The sequence below is a fragment of the Rhinolophus ferrumequinum genome, chromosome 18 (genome assembly GCF_004115265.2).
Source record: "Rhinolophus ferrumequinum isolate MPI-CBG mRhiFer1 chromosome 18, mRhiFer1_v1.p, whole genome shotgun sequence".
Lineage (NCBI taxonomy): Eukaryota > Metazoa > Chordata > Mammalia > Chiroptera > Rhinolophidae > Rhinolophus > Rhinolophus ferrumequinum.
Window position 1 is genome coordinate 8,521,648 of NC_046301.1, and position 25,643 is coordinate 8,547,290.

The 25,643-nt window shown below is 35.5% G+C and overlaps 2 protein-coding genes across 3 annotated transcripts in view; both read left to right on the forward strand.

Annotated features, from left to right (window-relative positions):
* Positions 1-3,734, forward strand: part of INTU (inturned planar cell polarity protein) — a 61,535-nt gene extending 57,801 nt beyond the window's left edge. For both annotated transcript variants that reach the window (XM_033133364.1, XM_033133362.1), the window contains exons 15-16: positions 227-384; positions 1,900-3,734. In XM_033133364.1, coding sequence (XP_032989255.1) covers positions 227-384; positions 1,900-2,011 — 270 coding nt within the window. In that variant the 3' untranslated portion in view covers positions 2,012-3,734. The remainder of the gene's footprint in view (positions 1-226; positions 385-1,899) is intronic.
* Positions 3,735-6,427: 2,693 nt separating this feature from the next.
* Positions 6,428-24,162, forward strand: SLC25A31 (solute carrier family 25 member 31). Its single transcript, XM_033133365.1, has 6 exons — positions 6,428-6,753; positions 14,138-14,265; positions 16,765-16,882; positions 18,908-19,062; positions 20,536-20,661; positions 23,889-24,162. Exons 1-6 carry the CDS (start codon positions 6,510-6,512, stop codon positions 24,087-24,089), a joined length of 972 nt encoding a protein of 323 aa, XP_032989256.1. The 5' UTR covers positions 6,428-6,509; the 3' UTR covers positions 24,090-24,162.
* Positions 24,163-25,643: the final 1,481 nt, after the last annotated feature.

A 25,643-nucleotide genomic window follows, 5' to 3' on the forward strand; every position in this document is an offset into this window, starting at 1 on the left:
AAAAGGTTTCCTGGGAGAGTCACGGGACACTTTATCCATGAAGCCTCTTTTAGGAGATGGCATTTAAAGTGAGTATGAGGAAGAGTAGAGCTTTTCCTGCAGGTAAAGAGAAGAATGTCGTTGCAGACACTTAAGAATTAGGATCAGCCAATTCAGATCTGTATGTAAAAACATTTTAAAGTAACACTATTAATACCAGTTAATACTAATACCTCTTAATTTACAGAAAAAGAAAGCACTAAATGTTGGAGATCATTCTGGTTCTACAAATTCAGTGACTTCTCTAAACCCTGTGAAAGAACATGGTGTATTGTTTGAATGCTCACCTGAAAACTGGACTGATCAGAGAAAAGCACCACCGGTCATGGCTTACTGGGTAGTAGGGTAAGTGGGAAAAAAAGTATTTGAAAGTAAAGTAAGATGTTAGAAAAGTGAAAGAAAAGTGGTAAAGGAGATAAAGTTTTAAGATGTAGGCATGCAATTATTAAACTAACTAATATTTTAACATATTTTAGAATTTTATTTACTAAGTATCTCCTTTAAATTCCTCCCAAGTATTTTTCTATTCAAAAACAAAAAGCTTTTTCAGTTATCTTACAAAATTATATTAAGAACAATCTAAAAATGATTTCAAATTTTACTATTTCCTTCCTTCTGTCCCTACTTCCTTCTGTCCTTCCCCCTTCCCTTCCCTCTCTTCCGCCCCATCCCCCATCCACTACAGGACCCTGCCCCACCTGGCCCTTGCCCACCTCTCTGTTTCCACCTCCTGTCACTCTCCTCCCTGTCTAATGTCACAGCCACATCGGCACCAGTCGAATCTTGTTCCTGTTATTCCTTCTGTGTGGGATGTTCTGCCTCTTAACCTGTGCATGTCTGGCTCCTTGATATTCGGATCAGTACTAACACATCATCTCTGCAGAGATCCATGATCTCTTTCCCGCATTAAAGTAGCTACTCAGTTATTCTCTATTATATCACCCCTTTATTGTTTATTTTCCTGTTTATTTATGGTCTTTCTCTGCATCACTAGAATTTGGCCTTATGAGGGTAGGAATCATATCTGTCTTGTCCGCCACTGGCACCTAGCATGTAGTCACTTGATAATTTATAACAATTTAGTAAATGGAGCTGTGCTTGGCAAAATGTGGTGGTGGGTGGGTGGTATGGCAAACAGAAAGATCAAGGCACGGTCATTGCATCTAATGGTCTCACATCCAGCAGAAGAAATATGAAATATACTCAAATATCTATATATTTATGGATGTACGAATACATTACATGGATATAGATCTATCCATATATCTATCCTGTATATATCTATCCTATATATCCTATATATCTATCCATCTTTCTCTCTCTCTCTCTCTCTATATATATATATACACACACACACACACACTTACATACATTAGCATTAAATAGCTTAAAAATTTAACTCTTTAAGAAAACCAAATAAAATTTCAGTGTTAATCCCAATTCAGTACTATCTGCAAAAAGCTATCATATATTTAATGTTTTAATAACAATTTACCTTTAGAAAGTAGATGGCAATGTGCAATAACTATTCTACGTAAAATGATGGTAACACCATTGGCTTTACCAGAATAATAATGACTAAATTTAGTATTTAAGAAACTGAGGGATATAGTAATACATACTGACAAAATAGGCTTTTTACACCCTGGAAAAATAAAAATAATTGACGTAAGGCTTATATTACTTATTTAAAAGTAAAACTGGCTGTATTTCCCCTTCTATAGATTTAGATTAGTGGTTTTTTAAATTTACTACTGATTCTTTCAGAAACAAACAAACAAAAATACATTGAAAGTTTGAACTTTTTCTTTCTTTTCTTTTAATAAATTTCTAAAACGAGTATGTTCTTTTCCTCTACAGGAGACTCTTTCTTCATCCCAAAGTTCAAGAACTTTACGTTTGTTTTCATGACTCAGTCACAGAAATTGCCATCGAAATGGCTTTTAAATTGTTCTTCGGATTAACCTTGTAACCTTGTTTTCTTGCTGCACAACAACACTGTACATGGAGCACTGGGCGGCGTTAGGACGGCTGAAAGCCACACACAAAAGACAAGGTTTAGTTCTTTTCACTGTTCAGTATTGAACATAACATTAAATATCGAGCTGATATGCTGCTGTGGGATTTGATGCACTAGATCTCTTTCTTATGTAGTCTTGTGAGACTTTTGAAAAGACACTTGATCAAAATATGAAAAGGCATTGCTCATTTATTTCCATTTTGGTATATAATATTAATTTATTGACTAGTTTGAAATAATGTGAAGTGTTTTACATAAAATTAATATTGGAAATAATTATATCAGAAAAATACCGTGGTATGTATTTTTCTCAAGATTAATATTGGTATCTGGTGAGAGAATCATGAAATTGGGAATCATGAAATACGGAACCAGGTCCTCTAACTAATTAGTGCTGTGACCATGAACGAGTCTTTGTGCCTCTCTGAGCTCTGGCCATTAAAGTATCGTGGGTATTAAGGCACTTTGTTTAAAAGTATTAAATGTCTTAAATTTCTTGATATGTCGCCCAAAACACCATGAGCTATTTTTCATACTGAGAATTATTAATAAATGCAGCTATTGATTACCTCACATTTTCAAACAGACTGAAAACTTGGGGTTTTATCTTAGCAGACTTTTTGTTTCATTTAAGACATTTCAGTCTGTTGAACTGCTTTCCTGGTATCAAAGAATCACGAAACCACTGCTCAATAGCTGAAATAAAAAAACAAACTACTGATCTTCATAAGAGGAAATCATTTGCTATATTGTAGATATATGTCCATGTTGCAGAGACATTGCATTTTTAAGAAATAAAACCAAACATCGTCTTGGTTTCCATCTGTAAATGGGAATTGAAGTAAACATTATAAGTAAACTTAGCAGTCCATTTTTCCAACTACTAGGTTCAAATTCATATCCGAAAGTAGATCAATCTGATTACTGGATAGTAAGTGTCTATATGTGATTTTATTAAATAAAGGGGACAGAGTAACAGTGCAGATACTCCAGAGGTATACTCTTTAGCAGGTACAGAAACATTCAGAAGTTGGATTTTGTTCACATCCTGCAAATGGTCCCTTTCACCAAAGACTAGGCAAAATTATATAAATTCCATTTTAAAAGATATCAAGTACTGTCTTATCTCCATCATCTATTTTGTTTTTGGCTCTCCAGAATTCCATTTTAGATTCTATCCCCTCTCCTCCCTCCCTCACCTTTCTTTAGTTCTCATTGGTTTGTTTATTTTTGTGGGATTAGAGAACTGTACTTAGCAAGGGAGAGTTTCTTATTTGTGCCAAGGGACTGTTGATGGTGATGCATACAGGCAAGATACTACATTTGCAGTGCCTGCTTTTTTAGGTTTTTAATACAAATGGGAAAACCTATGAAACAATTTACTAGGTTTCTCTGCTTTGAACACTCTTGAAAACACACTCGTGAATAATTGTTTGTTGTCTGTGTGAGTTTCCTCTAAATAGTGCCCATTACAGTAGCTAAAGTGTTAGCTACTACTACTATTATTCTTAAATATCCATTTGTTGAAAACCAAGGAGTCAGCTAAATCATACCTACTACTGTACGAAATGTGGGAAAGAAGCTGAGGAAAAGTATTCAGCACAATACTTCTGGGAATAAGGATTTATACTTTGGATATTTTAAAAATGTTATTAAATTTTACTAAAACTTTTAATCTATACACTAAACTGTGTGAAAATAATTTAATTTTGTAGAGTTGTATTTCTATATTCTGTATAATTGAAGCTATTTTTATACTATATTGATAGTTTTTAATAAAGATGGTTTGGATGTTTGTTTGCAGTTGTGTTGCTTTTTCATGCATTTGTCCAAAAGATATTTATTAAATTTCTACTGTGTGCCAAGCATTGTTCTGGATGCTGAGGATACAGCAGTGAACAAAACAGCTAAAAATCCCCACCTTCACGGAGCTTGTGGTCCAGTGGGAGAGGCAGACCACACATAAGACAAATAAGTGAACTATGGTGATAAAAGCCAAGAGGAAAAAAATGAAGAAAATGGGTGGCTAGGGAAAGGATTGCTGAGGTTCCCCCAGACCTGAAGTAAGTGAGACTTACCAGGCTGATTTCTAAGGAAAGCAGACTGAACAGCACAAAGGTCCTGAGACTCTATACTTTTAATATCAACTTTATAAATCACCAGGGCTTTTTTTGTTCCCTAAATTTGTAAATAAAATGCAATGCAACAAGTTAAAATAAACATTTTCAGCTTAGTCTATTGAAAAAAGCCCATTCAAAGCTCTTAATAAGGGGGCGAGGGGCTACATGTCTAAATACTTTCACTTTTGCTGTCTTCTATTAGTAAATATATGTCAGAAATAAGCATGAGGATATCATAAAGGAATATGTTATAAACATTATCAACTACAGAGTCAAAAGTGGGGGAGAGGGAAAAGGGAGACAAGAAAGGAAGGAAAACTGCCCTAGGGAGCAGCAGAACATTTGCTGTTCTGTCCTCTGAGAGTGTTGTTCCCTGTGACCAGAGATGTTTCCTTCAACCTCTCTTGGCATCTTGGAGTGTGACTCGAGTAATCACCCCCTTAATTTTTTCCCTGTATGATTGTTAATTCTTCTAATTCCTTTAAAGAAGACTGAGTCCTTTTATTCTTCAGATTTTTGCAGATAAAACACCAGTAATTTCTTGAATTTACAATGAATTTCACAAAGGATTCTGAAGTCAATACAGTAAGACATTAAATTTTTTTAAGCCTGGGAATAATGATTAATGCAGTTGCTTCAGAAAGAGTAATCTGGAGGCAGTATGTAAAATGGAGAGACTTAGGCTGAAAAATCAGTTAAGAGTCAAATAAGCCATTACTATGGAAAGGAAGGGAGCATGACACACTGTAACAGTACGACTTGCCAACTTGTTTTGTGTGAAGTAATCAAAATATTAACAAAATTCCTATTCTGGAATCTTTCTACCTATACATTTATTTTTTTCACTAGTGACAAGTAGTATTAAAAATGTAACACATATAAGATAATGAAAAAATTAGAACCTAAAGTTCAAAAAAAAGTTGCTAACTCATCAATCATGCTTTATCGGTGTGTTTCAAGATTGCAGGTCCTACAGAGTAAGAGATAAGATGGAATCTCCATTTGTTAGAAATCATCAAACAAGTTATAAAAATGAATCAGGAATATATTATATGCTATTGCAGAGGGACCCTCTAGGATGTACAAATTGACAAAAGCAAGGTGAAAGGAAATAGGGGCAGACATGATGCGCAGAATTGATGTACATCTGAGTATTCTTGCCCATCTTGCCCATGAGTATATGTGCATCTGATAAGCCTCAGATGAGTTTTCAAAGTGTGGTATGGGAGAGTAGTAGGTGTCACCAAAACACTTGGGACTCCATAAGGCCAAAACTTCTCTTTTTAATACTAAGACATATTCTGCCTATTTTACTCTCATTAGTGTAGGTGGAGTTTTCCAGCTAGAGAATGTGTGATACTCCATGAGATGGACTGAAACGCGGCTATGTAAGTCCAGGTGTCTTTCATTCCGTCACATTAGATTTTCAAAGATATAAAACAAGGGTATTTTTCTCACTAGATTTAAAAATTATTTTAAAATATTTGTTACTTGACATGAATATTTTAAATGTTTGTGTCACTTCTGAAACGGTAAATATCAATATATGTAACACACAAACAGAAGCTTCTTTGTAATCTTAAATAATTTTTAAGAGTGAAAAGGGGTTCCTAAAATCAAACAGTCTGTGAACCACTGTTCTAGAATAGATCACTAGAACCTGCACATTAGAATTCCCTAAGCCCGAGCATTAAACAAAATTAAATGCCACTGCCCCGTCTCCTTTGTGCAGTCTGGATTGAGAACTGCTCTAGACAGAACTACCAATTTCGATAAAACACAGGAGAAAGAACATGTTGAATTATGCTACGGGGACGCCATCAGCAAAACCGGTGAGAATGTGACTAGACAAACAACTGCTGTTAAATAAACGGGGCAGAAATTAAAGTACTTTCTAAGAGAAAAATGTACAAGTAACCTTGGGACTCGGTTAATTCCAGAGGGTTGGCTTCCTGCTCTGTTCTAGCTTTGGCTGCTAACAATCCTTATACAGAAACAGCTCTCGGGGTCCCTTCCTGCACCTTTCCGGCTCAGAACCCACGCCGCCTGACCCTGCGCACGCGAAGAAAAGCCTGGCACGGAGACTTCCCAACACAGCGCCGCGTGCCCAGGAACCGCGTGTCGGCAGTCACGTGGGCAGCGCCAGGTGGCGGGAGGCGGTTGGAGGCGCCTGCGCAGCTCCGGCCCGCAGTGGTGCGCTGATCTCCCAGCGTCCTGAGCGCCGCTTTCCCGCCAGGACGACGCAGAAGCGGTTCGCGGCTTCCCTTCGTCGTCTCTCGCGCGCTGGTTTTGACTTGGCTGCTGCTGGGCTTTACGTCCGTCGTCCCACTATGCAGCTTGACCCTCGGAAGAAGCCGCCGGAGAAGAAGGCGGGAAAGCGGCTCTTTGAGGTCGAGTCCTTCGGGAAGGACCTGCTGGCAGGCGGGGTCGCGGCTGCTGTGTCCAAGACGGCGGTGGCGCCCATCGAGCGGGTGAAGCTGCTGCTGCAGGTGCAGGCGTCGTCCAAGCAGATCAGCCGGGAGGCGCAGTACAAAGGCATGGTGGACTGCCTGGTGCGGATTCCCCGCGAGCAGGGTGCGTACGGGCAGCCGCCGCGCCCCCTCGCCCCAACACGGTCGGCTTCCCAGAAAACGGGGTGGGCTGGGAGGGGACGCATTTGGGGCGCCATGGCCAGCAGTGTCTGTCGGTGGGTAATGAGTTTGTTTCATCTTCGAGAATTCAGTTTCTTAACCGATCTAAGAGACTCTGCTTTCCCCGGGCCAGGAAGGCCTGCACGTGACTAGGCCTGGTGCAGGGGAGAGCACCGCCTTTGTTCTCTCAATTTCTCCTTTGCAACAGGTTTTCCATCGTGGCGCACCTGTGCCAGGCTCAGAAGGCAATGGTTGACCTCCCAAGATTGGGGGAGATCCATTAGGCACTTTGCTGTGTGTTAGTTAACAGGTGCTTTAAAGTGCTTAAGTATTTATTGAAATACCACGTTGAGAAGTATTCCAAATATGGAAGCATTGCCCCCCTCCCCCCCACAGTACTCTGGTCCCTATTCAGTGAAGAGGTTCTGCTTATTCTTGAGAACTACTGAGGACCAGGATTGAGACTTACGAGGCACCGACCTCTGCTCAAATTTGAGGGGGGCACAAAATAACTCCAGACAAATAATATTTTAATGCAGTATTTTTTTAAATCCAAGATGAGCAGAATATTCAAATTTTCAATAAAGACAGGATCAGTATTACCAGTTTTTCTTTTGCATCAGACCCTGTCTTTAACATTTTGGTATTTTTGTTTATTGTGGGGTTTCTTCCCATTAATATTGAAATTATTTCAAAGACTAGTGAAAGTGCTTTGTTAACCATTAGATGCCCTCCTGTTGCACAATGGCTCCTAAGCTACCTCAGTGAATCTGAAGATAAATTTATCACAAGCTTCTATTATCCACCCATATAGTTGGATCCAATTGAAAACTAGATGGACTTAAAAAATGAAATACACCCATTGTGTATTCCGAACAAAAAGTGAAGTGACTTCAACTTCAATGCAGTCATGTTTTCCACTCCTAAGTCAAGGGCGGGTTACTGTCTCACAAAAAAAAGCATTCTGTCCCTAGGGATGTAGTTGTACTAGGGCTGTAGTTACAACTCTTCCTGACCTGTTGGGTGCAGTATTTAGGGTCCAAGGCAGACTCTGAGGTATCATCTAAACTGAATTTAGAATCCCCACCTGGGAGCTGAGCTCAGATCTTCCATATTTAGTGGTTTACGTCTCCCCACCCCATTTATTTGATCAGAGCAAGCTTCCTATTTCCCCAAGGTTTTTAGAGGAAAAGTTGGAACCTATCTTTGCTTTATCTTCTAAGACCTCTTCAGAGAAGCAGGGGCCACTTTATTTTTAGCTAATCTGCTTTAAATATTTAGTCAGGTAAAGTTAGATATTCTGGTCAGCTTGTGCTGACCAGTTCTAATTTATTTTATGTTTTAAATGTTTGGTTTTTTTTGTAATATTTAAACCTAAACATATTCAATACAACTCTTGTAAATTGAGATCATTCGGAATAGTATCCCGGTTCCTGCTTTCTATACCTTCAGAGGTGATCATAACAGAACTCTACGATGTTTTCTATTCTTAAATAAAATATGAGGTCTTGTTATGAATATACCTTGGTATGTGTCCTATGCTGAGAGGTTAGTATTCAAAACAGGGATAATATTGCCATCTAGGGGCTTTCTTGGAGACTCGTGAGGAATTTTTTGTTGAGCACAACTATAGAGAAGGATGTAATCTTTAATTGCAATGATATGAAAGGCAAAGCCAGGGACATTAAACATCCTGCTGCTACACATGGCCATTCCTACACACCAAAGACATATCTTGAAAGACTCAGATCTTCCACTGCACACTCATGTAGCAGTGTGGGGACAGAGCCAGGAGTGCAGTTTCCAGGCTCTTGGCCTCACGTGGAAAGGTGCTGGCTCAGGTAGTAAATGGCCATCAACTGTGATTGGATGGCCATCAGCTGTGGCTAGTTGGCCATCAGCTGTAACCAGTGAGCCATTGGCCACTAATACAACTGCCCTGGCTATGCCAGCAGTAAATGGGGGCTAGCAAGAAGACGGTGGCTGAGCTAGCAAGCGCTGATTGCAGTTAGCATGGCGATTGAAGCTAGCAGGTGAGTTTGGTTGGCAGAGAGAAGTGGACGGCAGGTAGCGGATAGTGTGGCTCCTGCTTCCTGTGTCTCCAACCAGCCGCCAGCGAGACTATAGTGGTATGACTCCCCTATCTATGGCTCCGTGGTTGTTCTCTTCTGGCCTCACCATATCCTGTATTCTTGTGCAGGGAGCGGGACTAGAGACCCTGCATGACACCCTGCATGACAAACAGTAAAACCTGTTTGTGATTATCTAAGCCTTGAACCTAACTCTGATTTACTTATAAACTCAAACTCTCTGGGGTATAGTTCTAGTATACACTGATTCTGGTAATGTAGCTGCCATGTAAGTAGAGGGAAGACTGTACTTTGTTTTGTCCAGGATTTTACTGAGAGTTGTTCTTCATTATGAAAACTCATGTCAGCAACTTTGTGATATTAGGTCACCACTTATATCATCTGCATATGTAACTATTTAATTCCTGATGATTGACAGATATATGTACAAATACATGTATTGAACCCTTTTTCAAAATGTCAGTGTGCATCTTAAGTGTAACTCATTATAAGTAGAAGCAAGCATCTGTCTATAGTGCAGTCGTTCCTCCCTTTATAATTAAAATACATATTTTATTAGAAATTCTTTTTCTATAAACAGTAAGGGCACTATGTTGATTTTTTTTGAATTGGTGAAGAGAAGATTGTCTTTGAATTCTATTTCTAGATAGTAAAGTATTTATAGTAAATATATAGAGTGGGCTTGAACCTGGTGGGGTTGAGAATCACCGTGCTAGATCATTTTTGAACTTTACTAGGCAATCAAATTCTGAGATTGTTATTTTCTGGAATTCACCTTCTGTCTCTTTTTGAAAGTCAAGACATCCCCATTTCAAGTGTTCTGAAGTTTCTCGTGTCATGTTTGCTATAATTGTACAAACTTTTATTTAGGCAACATGGAATGAATCTAAGAGACATGAACTCAGAAGGCACTACTAGATATCCTTTCACTATCTTCTTACCTTATCTCTGCTTTCTTTCCACCCCCAGGATAAATCTCCTCATTCTTGCTCTGACTATAGCTTTAAGCATCTCTTTGCGTGTCTTTGGTACTTTTTATAAGCTTTTCTTGGATTATGAAAGCTTCTTGATTTACCCTGACTGATGCTATTCTGATTTACTCTATTCTTTAGTTGCCTTTATGATCTTCCAACTCTGTATGTACACTTTCATTTAATGCTGTTTAAACCTTTATTACATAAGTAATAAATGTTTATTAAAGAAAATTTAGAAAATACAAACAAGCAAAAAGGAAAAATAAGTCACCACTAAAATCACCACAGTTAAACCTATGCTATGATTTTTCACTTAGCACAATATGCATATGTAAATATATTCTTAATTAAAATAACTGTTTTATTTAAAATATTGTAAACATAGCTTTTTAAAGGTCTGATCTATGCAGTCTTGTTTTTAAGAACCTACCAGAACTCTTCTTTTATGAGTTCCTGGTCATGAGTTCCTCGGTTCTCTTTAATCTTTGTAAATTTTCCAAACTTACTTTTCTGAAGGCTAGAGCAATGACGTTTTTATATCCTTGAATATGATGTTTTGGTGCATGGAAAGAAAATATTAGGTTTTCACTTTATTTAAATAAAATGGGAAAATAAACTTATGTTTAGTATGTGCATTGGCACTGGCACCTGTGCTTGGCCAAATGTCAGTTACATATCACAGGACACTAAGGCATTCTGAAAAAAAGAGTAGAAGTTACATAGTGTAGAGTGGATGACAGGCACTCTTCCTCAGTTATATAATAAACATTATAGTTTAAGTTTGCTCAATTAAATGGATTTAGAGAGACAAGAAGACTATTTGAATATTTGAAATTATCAAGAAGACTTTGAAATATAGATTCATGTACACTATCCTTAAGAATGAACCTCTCTCCCTGAGTGTGCCTTGAGATAATAGCAAATGATGGTATGAAAACATCATAATTAGCAAGATATCTGAAAATATTATTTAACTGTTCAAATAAATGCTCATTTATGCTCTAATATTTCCTAGCTAGAAGTTTTCACCGACACCCTATCTAAATAGCCCTTCTGTATATACTATTTTTGTTCTTATGGCCACCTGAAATACTTATTTGTTCATTGTCTGTCTCCCTGGCCCCTCTCCCTCAAAATGTAAGCTCCGTCAGACCATACGTCCTACTGCTGTCCCCAGCAGATCTGCTATGCATTAGGTACCAAATAAAGGTTTTAAATGAAGAATCTTTATCTCATCCTTCAGTTTCTATTTTGGGTATGTCTTACAAATATACAGAATTGAGTAGTATAGTAGCAAAGGTATATAACTTGTTTTTAAAAATACATACATATTTCTGAGTCATGCTAATACACATATTTTCACTGATAGGCATATTGTCAAACGTGTTGGGGCGCAGCAGTCTGTAATATACACCCAAACATGCCTAGCGTTCCCATTCTTGGCTAGTAAGGTGAACAGTAAATGGCCCAGGAACATTTTCTTCTTTTCCCATCAGTTCTGTTTTAATACTTAATTATTTTCTCAGAATTCAGTCCAGAGAAGGTTTTTCTTGCCCTTAAAGTTTGAAGAGATTATGTTTTCTTAGCAAATAAGTAAAAAAAGTTAGCTATTCTGCTGTTATTAAAGATACCACAATTACTATGTTTTTCTTTACCAATTTTGTGATTATGTATTAGGAAACTTTTATTCTGTGGGACTAGAGACAAAATACTCCTACAATTGCATCACTCTTGGTTTTCCCTTGTTTTGTTCTGACCAAAAAATACTACTATTTTTATTGAGAATGGATTTTTATAGCAAAGCAGTAGAGAGTTAATAGCTCTAGATCTGGAGTCAGATCTAGAATCAAGTCCGAGCCTTTCCCATACCTTATGTCCTTGAGCCATTTTTATTTAATCTTTTAACCTCAATTTCCTCAGTTTTCTATTGCATATTATAATAATAGCACCTACCTGATGATATGGTAGTTGTGAGGGTTAAACAAGACAACGCCTATAAAATATTCAACCATGTGCCTATTGCATAGTTAGTGCTCAGTAAATTTTAACTCTAATCATTATGTATGCATCCCTAAATTTACAAACATGTATTCCTAGTGTTCATTTGTAAGTGAGTGTATTTGGGATAAACTTGTATAGGGTAGGATGATTTTTCCCTCTACCCTTCTAGGTTCTTTGGGTGTTCTGATAATCAGATTAACATAAGACAGATTAACAGAGTAAAAACCAATTTAATTACGTATCTGTGGCTCCCTGGGTGTTCTCTTCTGGCCTCACCATATCCTGTGTTCTTGTGCCGGGAGCGGGACTAGAGACCCCGCATGACACCCTGTATGACAAGCAGTAAAACGTGTTTGTGATTATCTAAGCCTCAAACCTAACTCTGATTTACTTATAAACTCAAACTCTCTGGGGTATAGTTCTAGTATACACTGGCCCCATAAGAATCTGAAAACCACAGCCAGTCAGATAGCTGAGGCTTATGTGCCATTCTAAGCTAAGAAGGGTCTAGGAGTCTGGCACTTTTGTGGGGAGGAACAATTACAGGAAGATGGGAAAAGCAAATGTGTTGGTAAAGAAATGTTTTTTGTGCCGTGTTGAGACAATGGGTCACAGAGAGGACTTTGAACAAACAGGTCCTGCCCAGCTTATCCCAGCCAACCACACCTAGCCCATTCTCTTTGTATTCGTGGCTGCTGATAGTTCTGTTCCTGGACCAAGCCCTCTCTCTAAATTCTTTTTGGTAGTGAAGGGGAAAGTAAAAAGAAAACCTCCCTCAGTCTTGGTTCTTAAAAACAATCAGCACAAAATAATCCTCATGCCAAAGACATATTTTGGGGTGACAAATTTTGCTCCCCGCACTTACAAAGCACAGAGAGTAGATTTTTGTAATTTGTCTGAGGGAACTCATTTCTTCATCTTTAAAATGAATAGACTAATAGCTTCTACCTCATGAGTGATTGATTATGAGGATTAAATGAATAAAAAGAAGTTTTTCTAGAAACCCAAACCTGGATTAGAGCTTTGGAGTGGGAAGACCTGATTCCAAATCCTGGTTTGGCTATTCGGTAACCGTAACTTTAGATAGTTTTTAAACTTTTTAAAGTTTCAGTTTGTGCGTGTATAAAATGGGTAGAGTGGGAGTCCCTACATCCTAAGCATAATGTGATGATTTAATGAAATATACATATAAAGCCTTTGCCAGTGCCTGCACATATTAAATGCTCAGGAAGCAGTAGCTATTACCATTACCTGTCAAATGCACTAATGAAGACTGGATCAGCTGTGAGTATTAAGATTATTTCTTGGCTATTAACTATGTTTCTTAATTGTCTCTGTGCAACTACTTTATATTCAGTTAAAATTCATCAAGATTCTGTTTTTTTCCACTAAATATACTTATTTAGCAAATACCTTTCTGTGTACTCATCGAAATTAATTTTCAGTTTCCGGGCACCGTCCCAGTCAGCTGAAATGATTTTCATTTGAATCTTCATCATTAGAAGACTGATTCTGGGTATTCTCCAAGCTGAGACTAGAGGTATCCTATTCAGCATAGCAGGATCAAACAATTGAACAAATTGCAATCTAATAAAAACTATGGCTATTGAAGATCCAGCCTATTGCATTTTAGGGCAACTCTGGATTCTAAAGGCAGCTCTGAATTATAAGAGTAACACATATTAGGACTGGTCAATCCATGGAGATTTAAAGAAGGATTACTGACCTTGAAAGTTTCCTCCAGTCACTCCATCCGGCCTCTGGAGACTGCCTTGAATTGTAAATTGATCCCTTTTCTGTCTAGGTTCCAGAACATACAAATAAGGATGCTTTAGACTCTTCTATCCCTTTCTCATTCTCATAAGTATGTATATAAACCGATTTTGTTCTAGCAGCATTACCACTGTAGGAATTGTATATCATGATTTGGAAATGAGGCTAAGGGTTATTACTAGCTTCTCTGACCAATACTCTTGGGCTCTGTTTTTCTATTAGTAAACAGCCCTACGTTCAACTGATAATGGTTTACATAGGTTCTTAGGTATTCGAAGCTTTTTACTGGAAAGTAACAAAATTGGAATGAGGTATATGGAGTTAAATTAACTGCCTTTTTACTTCAGGGTAGACACAGCTAAACTTTATTTTTTTTCTCAGGAGAAGGGGATTTAACTTTATAAAGTTCAAATAGCTGTTTGTTAAAACTATGGAAATTATTTAATAATAATACAATATAAGTCTATATTTAGTATACTTTCTTTTGTAGGTTTCTTCAGTTTTTGGCGTGGTAATTTGGCAAATGTTATCCGGTATTTTCCAACACAAGCTCTAAATTTTGCTTTTAAGGACAAATATAAACAACTTTTCATGTCTGGAGTTAATAAAGAAAAACAGGCAAGTATATTTGAATATCTCTGAAATTTTCTAAGAAATAGTTGGAATTGTCTTTTCTGTGATGTTTTATTTAGGGAGTAGGTGTTCAAGTGGTAGAAAAAAATAATTGAAACATAGTAACTGTTAACATACTATAATATGTGTTAAGTTATAGAAATTATATATGAAAACCAGAGTTATATTAACTTTTAAAAGTTTCTCTAAATCTTTTAACACAGTTTTAATAATTAAGGGATCTTATCTCAAAGCAATATTTCTCTGAATAAATATTAATTTTAATGTAATTTACATTTTATAATCACTATTCTACTGCACTAGGAAAATTCTGCATTTTATCTGCTTTTATTAAGGACTGGCATCAATAGAAGCCAGTCACAAAAGACTACATATTGTGTTATTCCATGGATAGGAAATGTCCAGAATGGGCAAATCTATAGAGACAGCAAGTAGCTTAATGGTTACTTAGGGCTCTGGGGGAGCCAGGGAAGGACGTGGACTTGACTGCTAATGGGTATAGGGTTTCTTTTTGGGGTGATAAAAATGTTCTGAAAGTGGTGATGATTGCACAAGTCTGTGAGTACGCTAACAATCCACTGAATTAAATACTTGGCATGGGTGAATTGTATGGTATATAAATATATCAGTTGTTAATTTGTTAGTAAGGTTATTAAGTTGTTAAGTAAAAATAATAAAAAAGTATAGTCTGGAGGAGGTAAGATAAGACATGTGCACAAATAATTGTAAATTGAAAGTAGGAAGTGATTGTAAGTTCTATTTTAAAAAATGAGACTCTGGAACATGTTGACACATTTTACATATTGGTCACATAATTCACCCTTAATTCTCCGAGAGATGAAGTATTTATGGGAAGAAGGTATGATTACCTACACTTTTGGTTAGGTTGGAGATCAGAGATTTCATGAAAGAAGTAGAATTTGAATTAGAACATAAGTCAATAACTTTTTATTTTAAAAAGATAGGAAGAAATAAAAAGGGATAGGAAGGGCATTCCAAGCCAAGAGAAAATTGAGAGTTGCAAAGCTGAGACTCAAAACTATTGTTAGAAATAAGAGCCAGAGAATAAAGCAAGAAACTGAGCTTGATTAGAATATTATGCCCTTTAATGCATTTAATGGTTACAGTGACCCTGTACCCTAGATTTTCTGTAACAGCTCCAATTCACATATTCCTTTCTTCTCTAGTAAGCTCTAGATATTGAAAAGCAGTTTACTGAACCTAATTAAGTAGGGCACATTTTAAATGTTTTTTTTTCCTTTAAATTAAAGTTTATTGGGGTGACAATTGTTAGTAAAGTTACATAGATTTCAGGTGTACAATTCTGTAATACATTGTCTATATCTTACATTGTGTGTTCACCACCCAGAGTCAGTTCTCTTTCTATCACCATATATTAGACCCCGTTTACCGTCTTCTAGAGCCCCGCTTCCTTTTCTCCCCTTACCCTCTGGTAACCCCTAAACTATTGTCTATGTCTATGAGTTTTTGTTCTTTAGTTGTTTGTCTTGTTCTTTTGTTGTTTTTGGTTTATATACCACATATCAGTGAAATCATATGGTTCTCTACTTTTTCTGTCTGACTTATTTCGCTTAGCATTATAATCTCAAGATCCATCCATGTTGTCACAAATGGTACTATTTCATCTTTTCTTACCCCCGAATAGTATTCCATTGTATATATATACCACAACTTCTTTACCCATTCATCTATCGAAGGACATTTTAGTTGTTTCCATATCTTGCCCACCGTAAATAGAGCTGCAGTGAACATTGGAGCACACTTGTCTTTATGGATAAATGTTTTCAGAATTTTGGGGTAGATACTCAGGAGAGGGCTTGCTGGGTCACATGGTAATTCTATTTGTAATTTTTTAAGTAACCTCCTTCCATAGCAGCTGCACCAATCAAATGTTTTTCAAAAGAACCTCAACAGCCCATGTGAACCAATAGATCAATAAGGCTTAACTTACATGTCACTCAGTTACATTATAATTGATTTGTGACAATTTTCATGTCAGCGTTTCAACATAATATATGCATTTTTGAACTGTTTTAATACTAGCATTACCAAATGAATTGCGGCTTTTTGGAGTATTGCTGCCCTCCCCTCCAAAAAAGGGCACAACTAAAGTCTCCATAGATGCCTGACATTTTAGGCCTAACTAACACTATTATTAACAAATAATGTGATCAGTCTAAAGAGATGATTATCTCATGTGGCCTCTTTTGTAAATTTGGGCTACTTTTGCTGGAGGCCATTACAATATTTTGGAATTTCAGTATGTCAGCATCTAAACTTTACCTCCCAGACTACCTGGTAAGAAACAGGCTACATGGACATGAGAAGTATTTTGGATAATGTGCATTATTATAGATGTTCGCTTTAGTATGTAAGTCTGGCTTTTTCACCTTTATAAAAATAAAAATTTTAAACATTCAGAATCTGTAGTCTAATAACCACTTTTTAATTAATGTGTTTCAGTTCTGGAGGTGGTTTTTGGCAAACCTGGCTTCTGGCGGAGCGGCTGGGGCAACATCCTTATGTGTGGTATATCCGCTAGATTTTGCCCGAACCAGATTAGGTGTCGATGTTGGAAAAGGTATGGGAGTTTTAGAAATACTAACTCTTACTCTTCGTGTTTTAAACATTGTATTATTTATCGTAACAATAGGGCCTAAAGATTACTACCTTTTTTTTTTTCCCATAAGATAGGGAAGGGGAAGGCCCACACTGTAGTAACAAAAGAGCAAACACCAAGATTGCTCATAACATCTACTTTTTTCCTAGAGAGCCACCTCCTAGATCCTTCCATGCACTTATTCCTGTTTGGACTATGACTCCTCTCTGGGTCAGATGTACAGCTCTTATCCTAGAGATTCCCTTTACCTCTGTTCTCTCTTATTTCATTTACATCATCCTGTGTTTTTGTTACCGTGTTTTGGCAGATTATACTCTTTGGTAGCTTTCTGAGCTTTCTGAAGAGAGTGGAATAGGAGATAAATTGAGGTCTTGTATGTCTAAAAATGTCTGTTGTTTTCCCCTCTTAGTACTTAACCATATATAAAACTCTGGGTTTAAAGTTACTTTCTTTCACAATTTTAAAAGCATTATTCTGGATTCTAGTTTCTAATATTGCTCTTAAGAAATCGATCTCTTTCAGCTGATCCTTTTGCATGTGCCTTTTTTTCTTTTTACATACCTTATATCCCTGATGATCTGACATTTCACAAGATGTATCTTCTTGAGTGAGTCTTTCTTTCAGTGACTGTGGAGGTAACTCCACATTCAGTCTGGAGCCTTGTGTTCAGTTCTGAGGATGGCAGAGGAGTAAGTCACTTTGTGCTCAGGGTGAGGCTGTGGATTTTGAGCATCCAGATGCTACTTTCACTGCAAGATTAGTATTTAGTCTTCTAATTTCTTAAGTCTTTCTGAGGTTATTGGGGTCAAATGGCTCACTTCTCAATATCTCCATTGCCAAGAAAATAGGTTTCAGCTTTCTCTGCTATCCTCTGCCTCCTTTCCATCTTGCTATAATTTTTGTATTTTATTTTCTGTCATGTACTCTTCTTTGCCTATGTGGTTTTAATCCTGTTTTATTCCTTTTGTTACTTTAATAACATGTCTTAAGGGACATAGGTTCATTTGACAAATATTTCTTTAGTGCCTGCTGTGAACCAGGCCCTGCCTCAGATACAAGATGTGCATGTGTGTGACACACACACACACCCACCCCATATAAAACTTGGAGCTCATGGCTTGTATACCTTGTAGTCTAGTGCAGGACACAAGTAATAAAAAATGAATTAATGACAAAAATATACTGTCAATTAGCAATAAATGCCATGAAAAAAAATTAGGAGAAGGGAGTGACATCAGTTTAAGAGAAATAATCACAGAAAATGCCTCAGAAGGGATAGTGGTTTGAGCAAAGATGAAAATAAGAGTTCTATCTATCATGTTTAACTGGCAGTTCAAATTTTCTTATTATTGCTAAGAAAGTGAAAATAACATGTATCTTGCTTTAAGTTCAGTACTGTAGTTTTATTTTATCTAAAAATTGAGAGAATTTAATTTATATTGAAAGATTATATTCTTCATATAATATTAATAATTTTCAAATATTGTCAAAGAGTTTTAGGTCAAGGGAAAAGAACAAAACCAACAAACACTCAAAAAATGTGACACCTCGTCTAAAATGTAAATGATCCTTAAGTTACTAGTTTTTAGCTTTGTCTTTTTCTTTATCTGTCATTTTGCTTTTCAACTAAAGCAAGTTGTGGAGTTTTTCATTCTTAATGAAAACTAAGAACTTCTCCATTACTAGTAATTACATTTCTAGTAACTTACGGTAATTTTGTTGAAATGTTTTAAGTCAGTCAGATTGCTTGAATTAGATTGCTTTTATAAGAGATTAATATTTTCAGTTAAAATTAATATTTTCAGTTTAAGATACTACTTGAAATCTTAATTATTTTTTAATGAATGGGAGGATTTTGATTTGTGTCCTTTTTGTTAGATAGATATCTAGTGGTAATTACAAATAATTCAAGTCTGTAAAATGTTTAATTAAATTTTATATATAATATATAATGCTGCTAATAAACTTTAAATGGCTTTATTTTAGGTCCCGAAGAGCGACAATTCAAGGGGTTAGGTGACTGCATTATGAAAATAACAAAAGCAGATGGAATTCTTGGCTTATACCAAGGGTTTAGTGTTTCAGTACAGGGCATCATTGTGTACCGAGCCTCTTATTTTGGAGCTTATGACACAATTAAGGTAATTTGGGGCTTTAACTAGTATATATTTAACAAATGGTTTGTTTCTTTTCATTTGTCTAATTAGTTATACATTCAGCAGATATGTTTTCTTTTAATTATAGAAATCAAAATGAATGATGGAATAAGAGACGTTATGGAACTCTGTTTAATCATGACTTTGCCATAACCTAATTAAACTATAGCTCTATTGTGGATCTGACTTCAGATATAATGCATTAAGCCAAATGTTAAGTTTTTGTGCTATTTGCACTGAAAGACTCACTATACATCATATTGCAAATATGAAACATCTAAATAGGCTTACATCATAATCAAATCTTTGTCATATAGAAAGCCTTCTAACAGAGTTTTTTTGATTTTACATTCAGTTTTTCAAATGCAAATCAATTTACTAACTCAACATTTTTGGAAAGTAGGCAAGGCATAATTAGTTGAATGTAACAAATGCTGCTATCGCTCAGGTGTCTATTGGGTACTGTTATATTCTGTATTGTATTCTCCAGGTTATGTTTTAGTGATTTGCCTTTTTACTTCAGATTTTGATAGCACTTCCATAAAGTACGAAAGAGAAATATTGTAATAATGGCTACAATTTTTTGAACCATTACTTAGTTCTAGGAACCTTGTTAAGTACCTTACATCCTCACAGTGTTCCAGGATACCTTTTAACATACCCACTGTAAAGAAAAATAACCTAGGAGTGGTTAAGTAATTTATTTAAGTGGCAAGCAAAAATCACATGCTCTTAATCACTACATCATAATGCTTCCAAAAGGAAGCAATGAAATTAGTATCAGTATTATTTAATAAATAAGATTAAAAGTTGAGGGAAATTTTGTAATAGTTTTATATATTATCTCTACCCTCCACCATCATTATAAATGCAGTTGAATGTCATTTTTATTGTGGTCTCAGCATGTTACTTTTAGTTGTAATATATTTTTTAGACAGATAAGTTAATGGACATTACAGGATCGTATGTATGTTTATTTGATCACAGAAAAATTTATGTGTACGCTCACCCTGCTTTTCTCTATTATCCCCTGTAGTAGTTGTGAAAGTTAGGAATGTTTCTACCATAACTTAGAGCTTTAAAGCTGCTTATTAAATATTACCTGTTGATCATTGTTTCACATTTTTCAGCTCAGTGAAGAGCCATGGAAGAAATTTTTTGGTCACTTGCTACTATCTCCCCTAGTTTTTTCAGAGCCATTAATAATAGCAAATCAATTATAATAGCAAATAAGTTTTTCTTTTTCAAGTAGTTTTTAAAGTGTAGCCATATATGGCATTCCCCTCTCTTAGTGATACCCTGCTATTATTTTAATCTTCCCACATTAAACCCAACTGTGCTTTTACTGCATTTTAAGTATAATTGAGCCCTCGTATATTTATAAGAATTACCCTTTGACTTAGAATTTAAGGTATTTTAGAAATTTAGAGGGTTACTTGTTACATTTTTCTTTTCTAGGGCTTACTACAAAAACCAAAGGAAACCCCATTCATTGTCTCCTTTTTCATCGCTCAAGTTGTGACTACGTGCTCTGGAATACTCTCTTATCCCTTTGACACAGTTAGAAGACGTATGATGATGCAGGTATTTTGTGTTATTGTTTGTAAGCTTAATTGAGTTCTCTATCTCTGATATTGAGGTATAATGTATTCAAATGTTAGAAAAATTTTGGCTAAAAGGCATAGATCATTTCTTTTACTTATTAAAATAAATGCATGCTGTATTCTGTCTTGTGTTCTTTCCTATACCTAAAGAGCCATCATCCAGCAAAGCTTCTTCCTTGTCTGCCATCAGAACAGAAATGTCTTCCACTCCGTAGCATATGTTATATGTGGGGTGGGAGGGAATGGCAGGGATTGGATAAGCATGTCGATCTTAACTGAATATTAGATGAAGTAGAAGAAGCCCAGTCACAGGCCATTCACATAAGTGTCATCATTTGTTCTAGTATATTTTAATAAAAGTAAATAATTTTTAACTCAAAGGATGGAAATTTGTTTAATAATGATCCAAACTCTGAATATAAATCCCCAAATCCAAATTTTGATACATCCAATCTTTACTGGTGTTACTTGTTTCATTCATTCAGCAAATATTTGAGTACCTAGTCTATGCTAAACTATGGTGACACAAATAAAATAAGGCAGAACCTGCTCCCAAATTTATAGCATAGTATTGAAGGCATGCAGTTAATGGTGTAAATAGAAGTGTGCATAGGTTCCAGGAATGCAATGGAGGAAGAATGCCCAAGTGATTAAAGTGATCAGATGTGGCCTCTTGGCGAGCTAAATCTCAGTAAATAGGCTTTTTCTCCAGATAATCAGAGAACATTCTAAGCAGAGGGGGAAAAACATACATAGAGCTACGCTTGAGAAGTCATTCAGTATACCAGACTAATGGTTTCATGAGAGCAAGTGAAAATGAGGCCAGAAAAGTAATATAATGTTTAAAGTGCCAGATATTGTCCTAAGCGTTTTACACTTAAACTAATTCTCAAAACAATGCTATGAGTTGTAGTTACTATCATTATCCTCATTTTATGTCTATAAACTGGTTCTGGAAGAACTCACTAGGCCACCTGAAAGGGAAAAGCATATCTAACCTATTACTTCATACATGAACTGTCCTTAAAGTTATTCCATTTATATCTGTGTTTCTTCTTGATCTGTATCCAGCTCTAGCTTAATACATTGAAAGCTTTTTAAAATGGAAAATTAATTTGCATATCAACTGTGGATTAGTAAATGGTACTGTATCAACATTAAATTTTCTGATTTTGACAACTACTTTGGGTATGCAAGAAAATAGTCTTAGAAAATGCACACTGAAGTGTTTTAAAGATAAGGGTCATGATTTCTGCAACTTACTGTCAAATAATTGTGTTTTAGTGTATTTAGTGTATTGCTAAGGGTGCCATAACAAAATACCTTAGACTGGGTGACTTAAGTAACAGAAATTCATTTTCTCACAGTTCTGGAGGACAAAAGTTCAGGTCAAGGTGTCCAGCAGGGTTGGTTTCTTCTAAGGGCCTATCTCCTTGGTTTGTAGATGGCTGTCCTCTTCCTATGTCTTTCCAAGGTCCTTTCTTGGAAAGGACTTCTTATAAGGGTGGCTATATAGGATGAGGACTCATCTTAATGAGCTCATCACATTCTGAGGTGTACTGGGGGTTAGGACTTCAATATATGAATTTTGTGGGGACATAATTCAGCCTGTAAGAGTACTATTTAATTTTTATATACTCATGTTATATCTCACAACTTTGTTAAATAATTACAAACACTAATCTATGTGTACACTCTTTGAAGATTTTTTTTTTTTACACACATAGGTATATAATCTGCAAATGATACCAGGTTTTCTCCCTTCACTGTCAATTCTTATACCTTTTATTTCCTTTTCTTGCCTTTCTGCGCTGCCTGAGACCTCTGATTCTGTGTTATATTAAAGAAATAATAACTGGCAACCTTGTCTTGTTCCTAATCTTACAGAGAATGGTTCAGTGTTACATAATTTAATGTTAGCTGTGGGTTTTTTGGAGTTATCCTTTGTCATGCTGTGGCTGTTCCTTTCTGTTTAGGGTTATAACAGTTTTTAATCATGAATGGTGGTCATTTTTTTAATGTCTATTGAGATGATCATAACATTTTTCTCTTTTCATATGTTAATATATTATATTAAATTAATCTATTTTCCTGAGCTAAATCAACCTTATATGCCCGGGATAAAACCAGCTTGGTCATGGGGTTTTGTATTTTGCGTCCCTTACTGGGTTTGATTTGCTAGTTTTTGTTCAGCAGTTCCATGTTTCAGTGACATTAGCTTGGAATTTTTCCTTCTTGTATTGCCCTAGTCTATTTTTGGTATCAAGGCCATGCAAGCCTCATAAAATGTGTTGGGGAGTCTTCCCACTTTTTTTTTCTCTATAATTATGTAAGATTAGCATGAAATGTTTGGTAGGAGAAGATTTTTACCAGCTGATTGAATTTCTTTAATGAGTTTATTGTTCCTTGTTTTTTTCTATTCTGTTGTAAATTATGCTTTGTAAGCAATTCATCAGTTTCTTCTGAGTTTTCAAAATAATTGTCATGAAGTTGTTTGTAATATCATCTTGCTCTTAATCTCCGGGTCATCTGCGGTGATGTTATCTCTGTCATTTCTAATAAATTTGGGGCCCTTTATAATAGTTTGGGGGCCCTTTCTTGTTTTTCCTCAAACAATATGTTCAGAAATTTATCAGAATTATTTTAAATAGCTATTGGCTTCTTATGCTTTCTGTTGTTTATTTTCTATTTCCTTTATTTTTACTTTTTTAAATTTCTATTTTAGTTTTTTTTTTCTAAAAATGTTTGGATTGTTCATTAATTTTCAGCCTTTCCTTTCTAATATTTCAAGGTCATTAATGTTCTTATAAGTTACCACTCAAGCTGCGTCTTACAATTTTAGTTATGGAGTTTTGTGTTTATTGTTAGGTTTTAAATATTTTCTAAGATGTGTTTTCTTAATAGCCAAACATACAATATTTTTCTAGTTATCTTTTTTGCTATTGAATTATCACTTCATTGCAATGTGGTGAGAAGATAAATATGTAATGTCATCTTTTGAAATTTGTTAAGCCCAATATATGGTCAGTTTTCAAGTGTGCCTAAAAAGTATGAGTATTCTCTAACAACTAGGTATGGTATTCAATATATGTGCATTAACTCAACATACTTATTCAACACAGTGTTACTTTTATCTTAGTGCTGAATGAAATCTATCTTAAGATAAAAGGTATTAAGATAATGACAAACTATTTGTTTTTTATATAGAGTGGTGAGGCTGAACGGCAATATAAAGGAACTTTAGACTGCTTCGTGAAGATATACCAACATGAGGGAGTCAGTGCATTTTTTCGTGGTGCCTTCTCCAATATCCTTCGTGGTACAGGGGGTGCTTTAGTGTTGGTATTATATGACAAAATTAAAGAATTTCTTAATATTAATGTTGGAGGTAGTTCATCAGGAGATTAAATTGTTAAATGCATATATTTGTTAAACAGCAATTACATAGCTGCCATCTGTATACATTTTGATAGCAATTTTTGAAATGGTAATTCTACAATAAAGCATAAGCCTTTTTCAAGGATATACATACTAAAAATCAGATAAATGTGGGTTTCCTTCCCAGTTAGACTCAAACTCACTTTAATGAGAGATTTTACTTATTATAAGTAGTATATGTTATTTCTATTAGTTTAAAATCCTTTTCTTTTGTGATGAAAATTAAAACGTATAATGTTAAAATATAAGAAATGAAAGTTTGTTCTTTTAAAATGCTATTCTTTTGCTATAACTGTCTACCCATCTTTAAAATTATATAATATGACAAATAATTTTTAAAAGCTTATCGGGATGTTATCATTATATCAGTGAGCATAAGTAAGCTTTCTTCCACAACATGCCTAGTAAGACAGCTCGGGTATTAACTAAGTATAGTGTTTATGGTATCATATAGCTTTTAATAAGCACAGATTATAGATCTGATCATAAAAAAATACCGATAATGACTTTAATGAAACCGTTAACCTGTAATTGGAAAATAAAAGATATAAAATGGCAGATATGCTTTTATCTTTAAAATAAATAAAATCCTGCTAATGTGAATATATCTTGGAACAAAAAAAAAAATCCCCTTGAAATTAGTTTGTGTACTCTGTATTGATAATAAAGGAAGATTAAAACTTATATCTGAGCCTTTTTTCCTTTATTTTTAACTTTATTTATAAGCAGAGAATAACAACATTTTTGTCATAATTGGGAATTGGCTTAAAGACAAACAGAGTTTCCAAGATTTTATACAAGAGTCTGTTTTGTTTTTCAGAAATGTTGTAGAAGACAGTACATTTGAAATCCTCAAGGTTTTAAAGTTTTGGTGAGTAAAGGGATGTCAAGCTATTGGGGATAGACTATAGAAAGATTTTGTAAGGCTATGGAGTGGGCAAAAATGGGGGTGGTCAACTTCTAGTACACAAGGGCAAAGTATGTTTCAAGGAAAATAATCCAAACTCAAACTATACTTTTTAATATATTGGTTTATCACTAGAGAAAAAAAATAACTCTTTTGAACACTCTCAACATGATTTCTTGCAGTGGTCATCATAACACAGAAAGTTATAGAAACAAAACAGAAAATACTTTCCTTTCCTTCTGCACTATCAGTAGTTCTGTTTGCCAAAATGAAGATTTATGATGCCCCAAAGAAATGCAATTAAAATAATCAAATGTTAGGAACAGTCACCCATATAAAGATAAAAGTTTTTCATTTGTACAGAGACATGTTAGAGGAAAGATCTTTAAAATTTTGAATGGCATGGATAGAGGACAAACAGGAATTTAACTACTAAATCACTAGACCAGAAGCCTATTCTGTGAAGTTTGGCAGATCACCCACTCTTGTAAATTCAGCTTCCTAAAAATTTCTTACAATTTTTTTTTCCATTTTGACTGCCATTATTTAATTCAGGATTCATTGTCACTAATGCAAGCTATTTTAATAACCTCAGTGAGGGTAAACGCTAAGCTGCT

Coding starts and splice junctions, on each gene's coding strand:
- SLC25A31 (XM_033133365.1), top strand. CDS start 6,510: ATGCAGCTTGACCCTCGGAAGAAGCCGCCGGAGAAGAAGGCGGGAAAG. Junction 16,883..18,907: donor AGGTGTCGATGTTGGAAAAG/GTATGGGAGTTT, acceptor GCTTTATTTTAG/GTCCCGAAGAGCGACAATTC. Junction 20,662..23,888: donor GAAGACGTATGATGATGCAG/GTATTTTGTGTT, acceptor TTTTTTATATAG/AGTGGTGAGGCTGAACGGCA.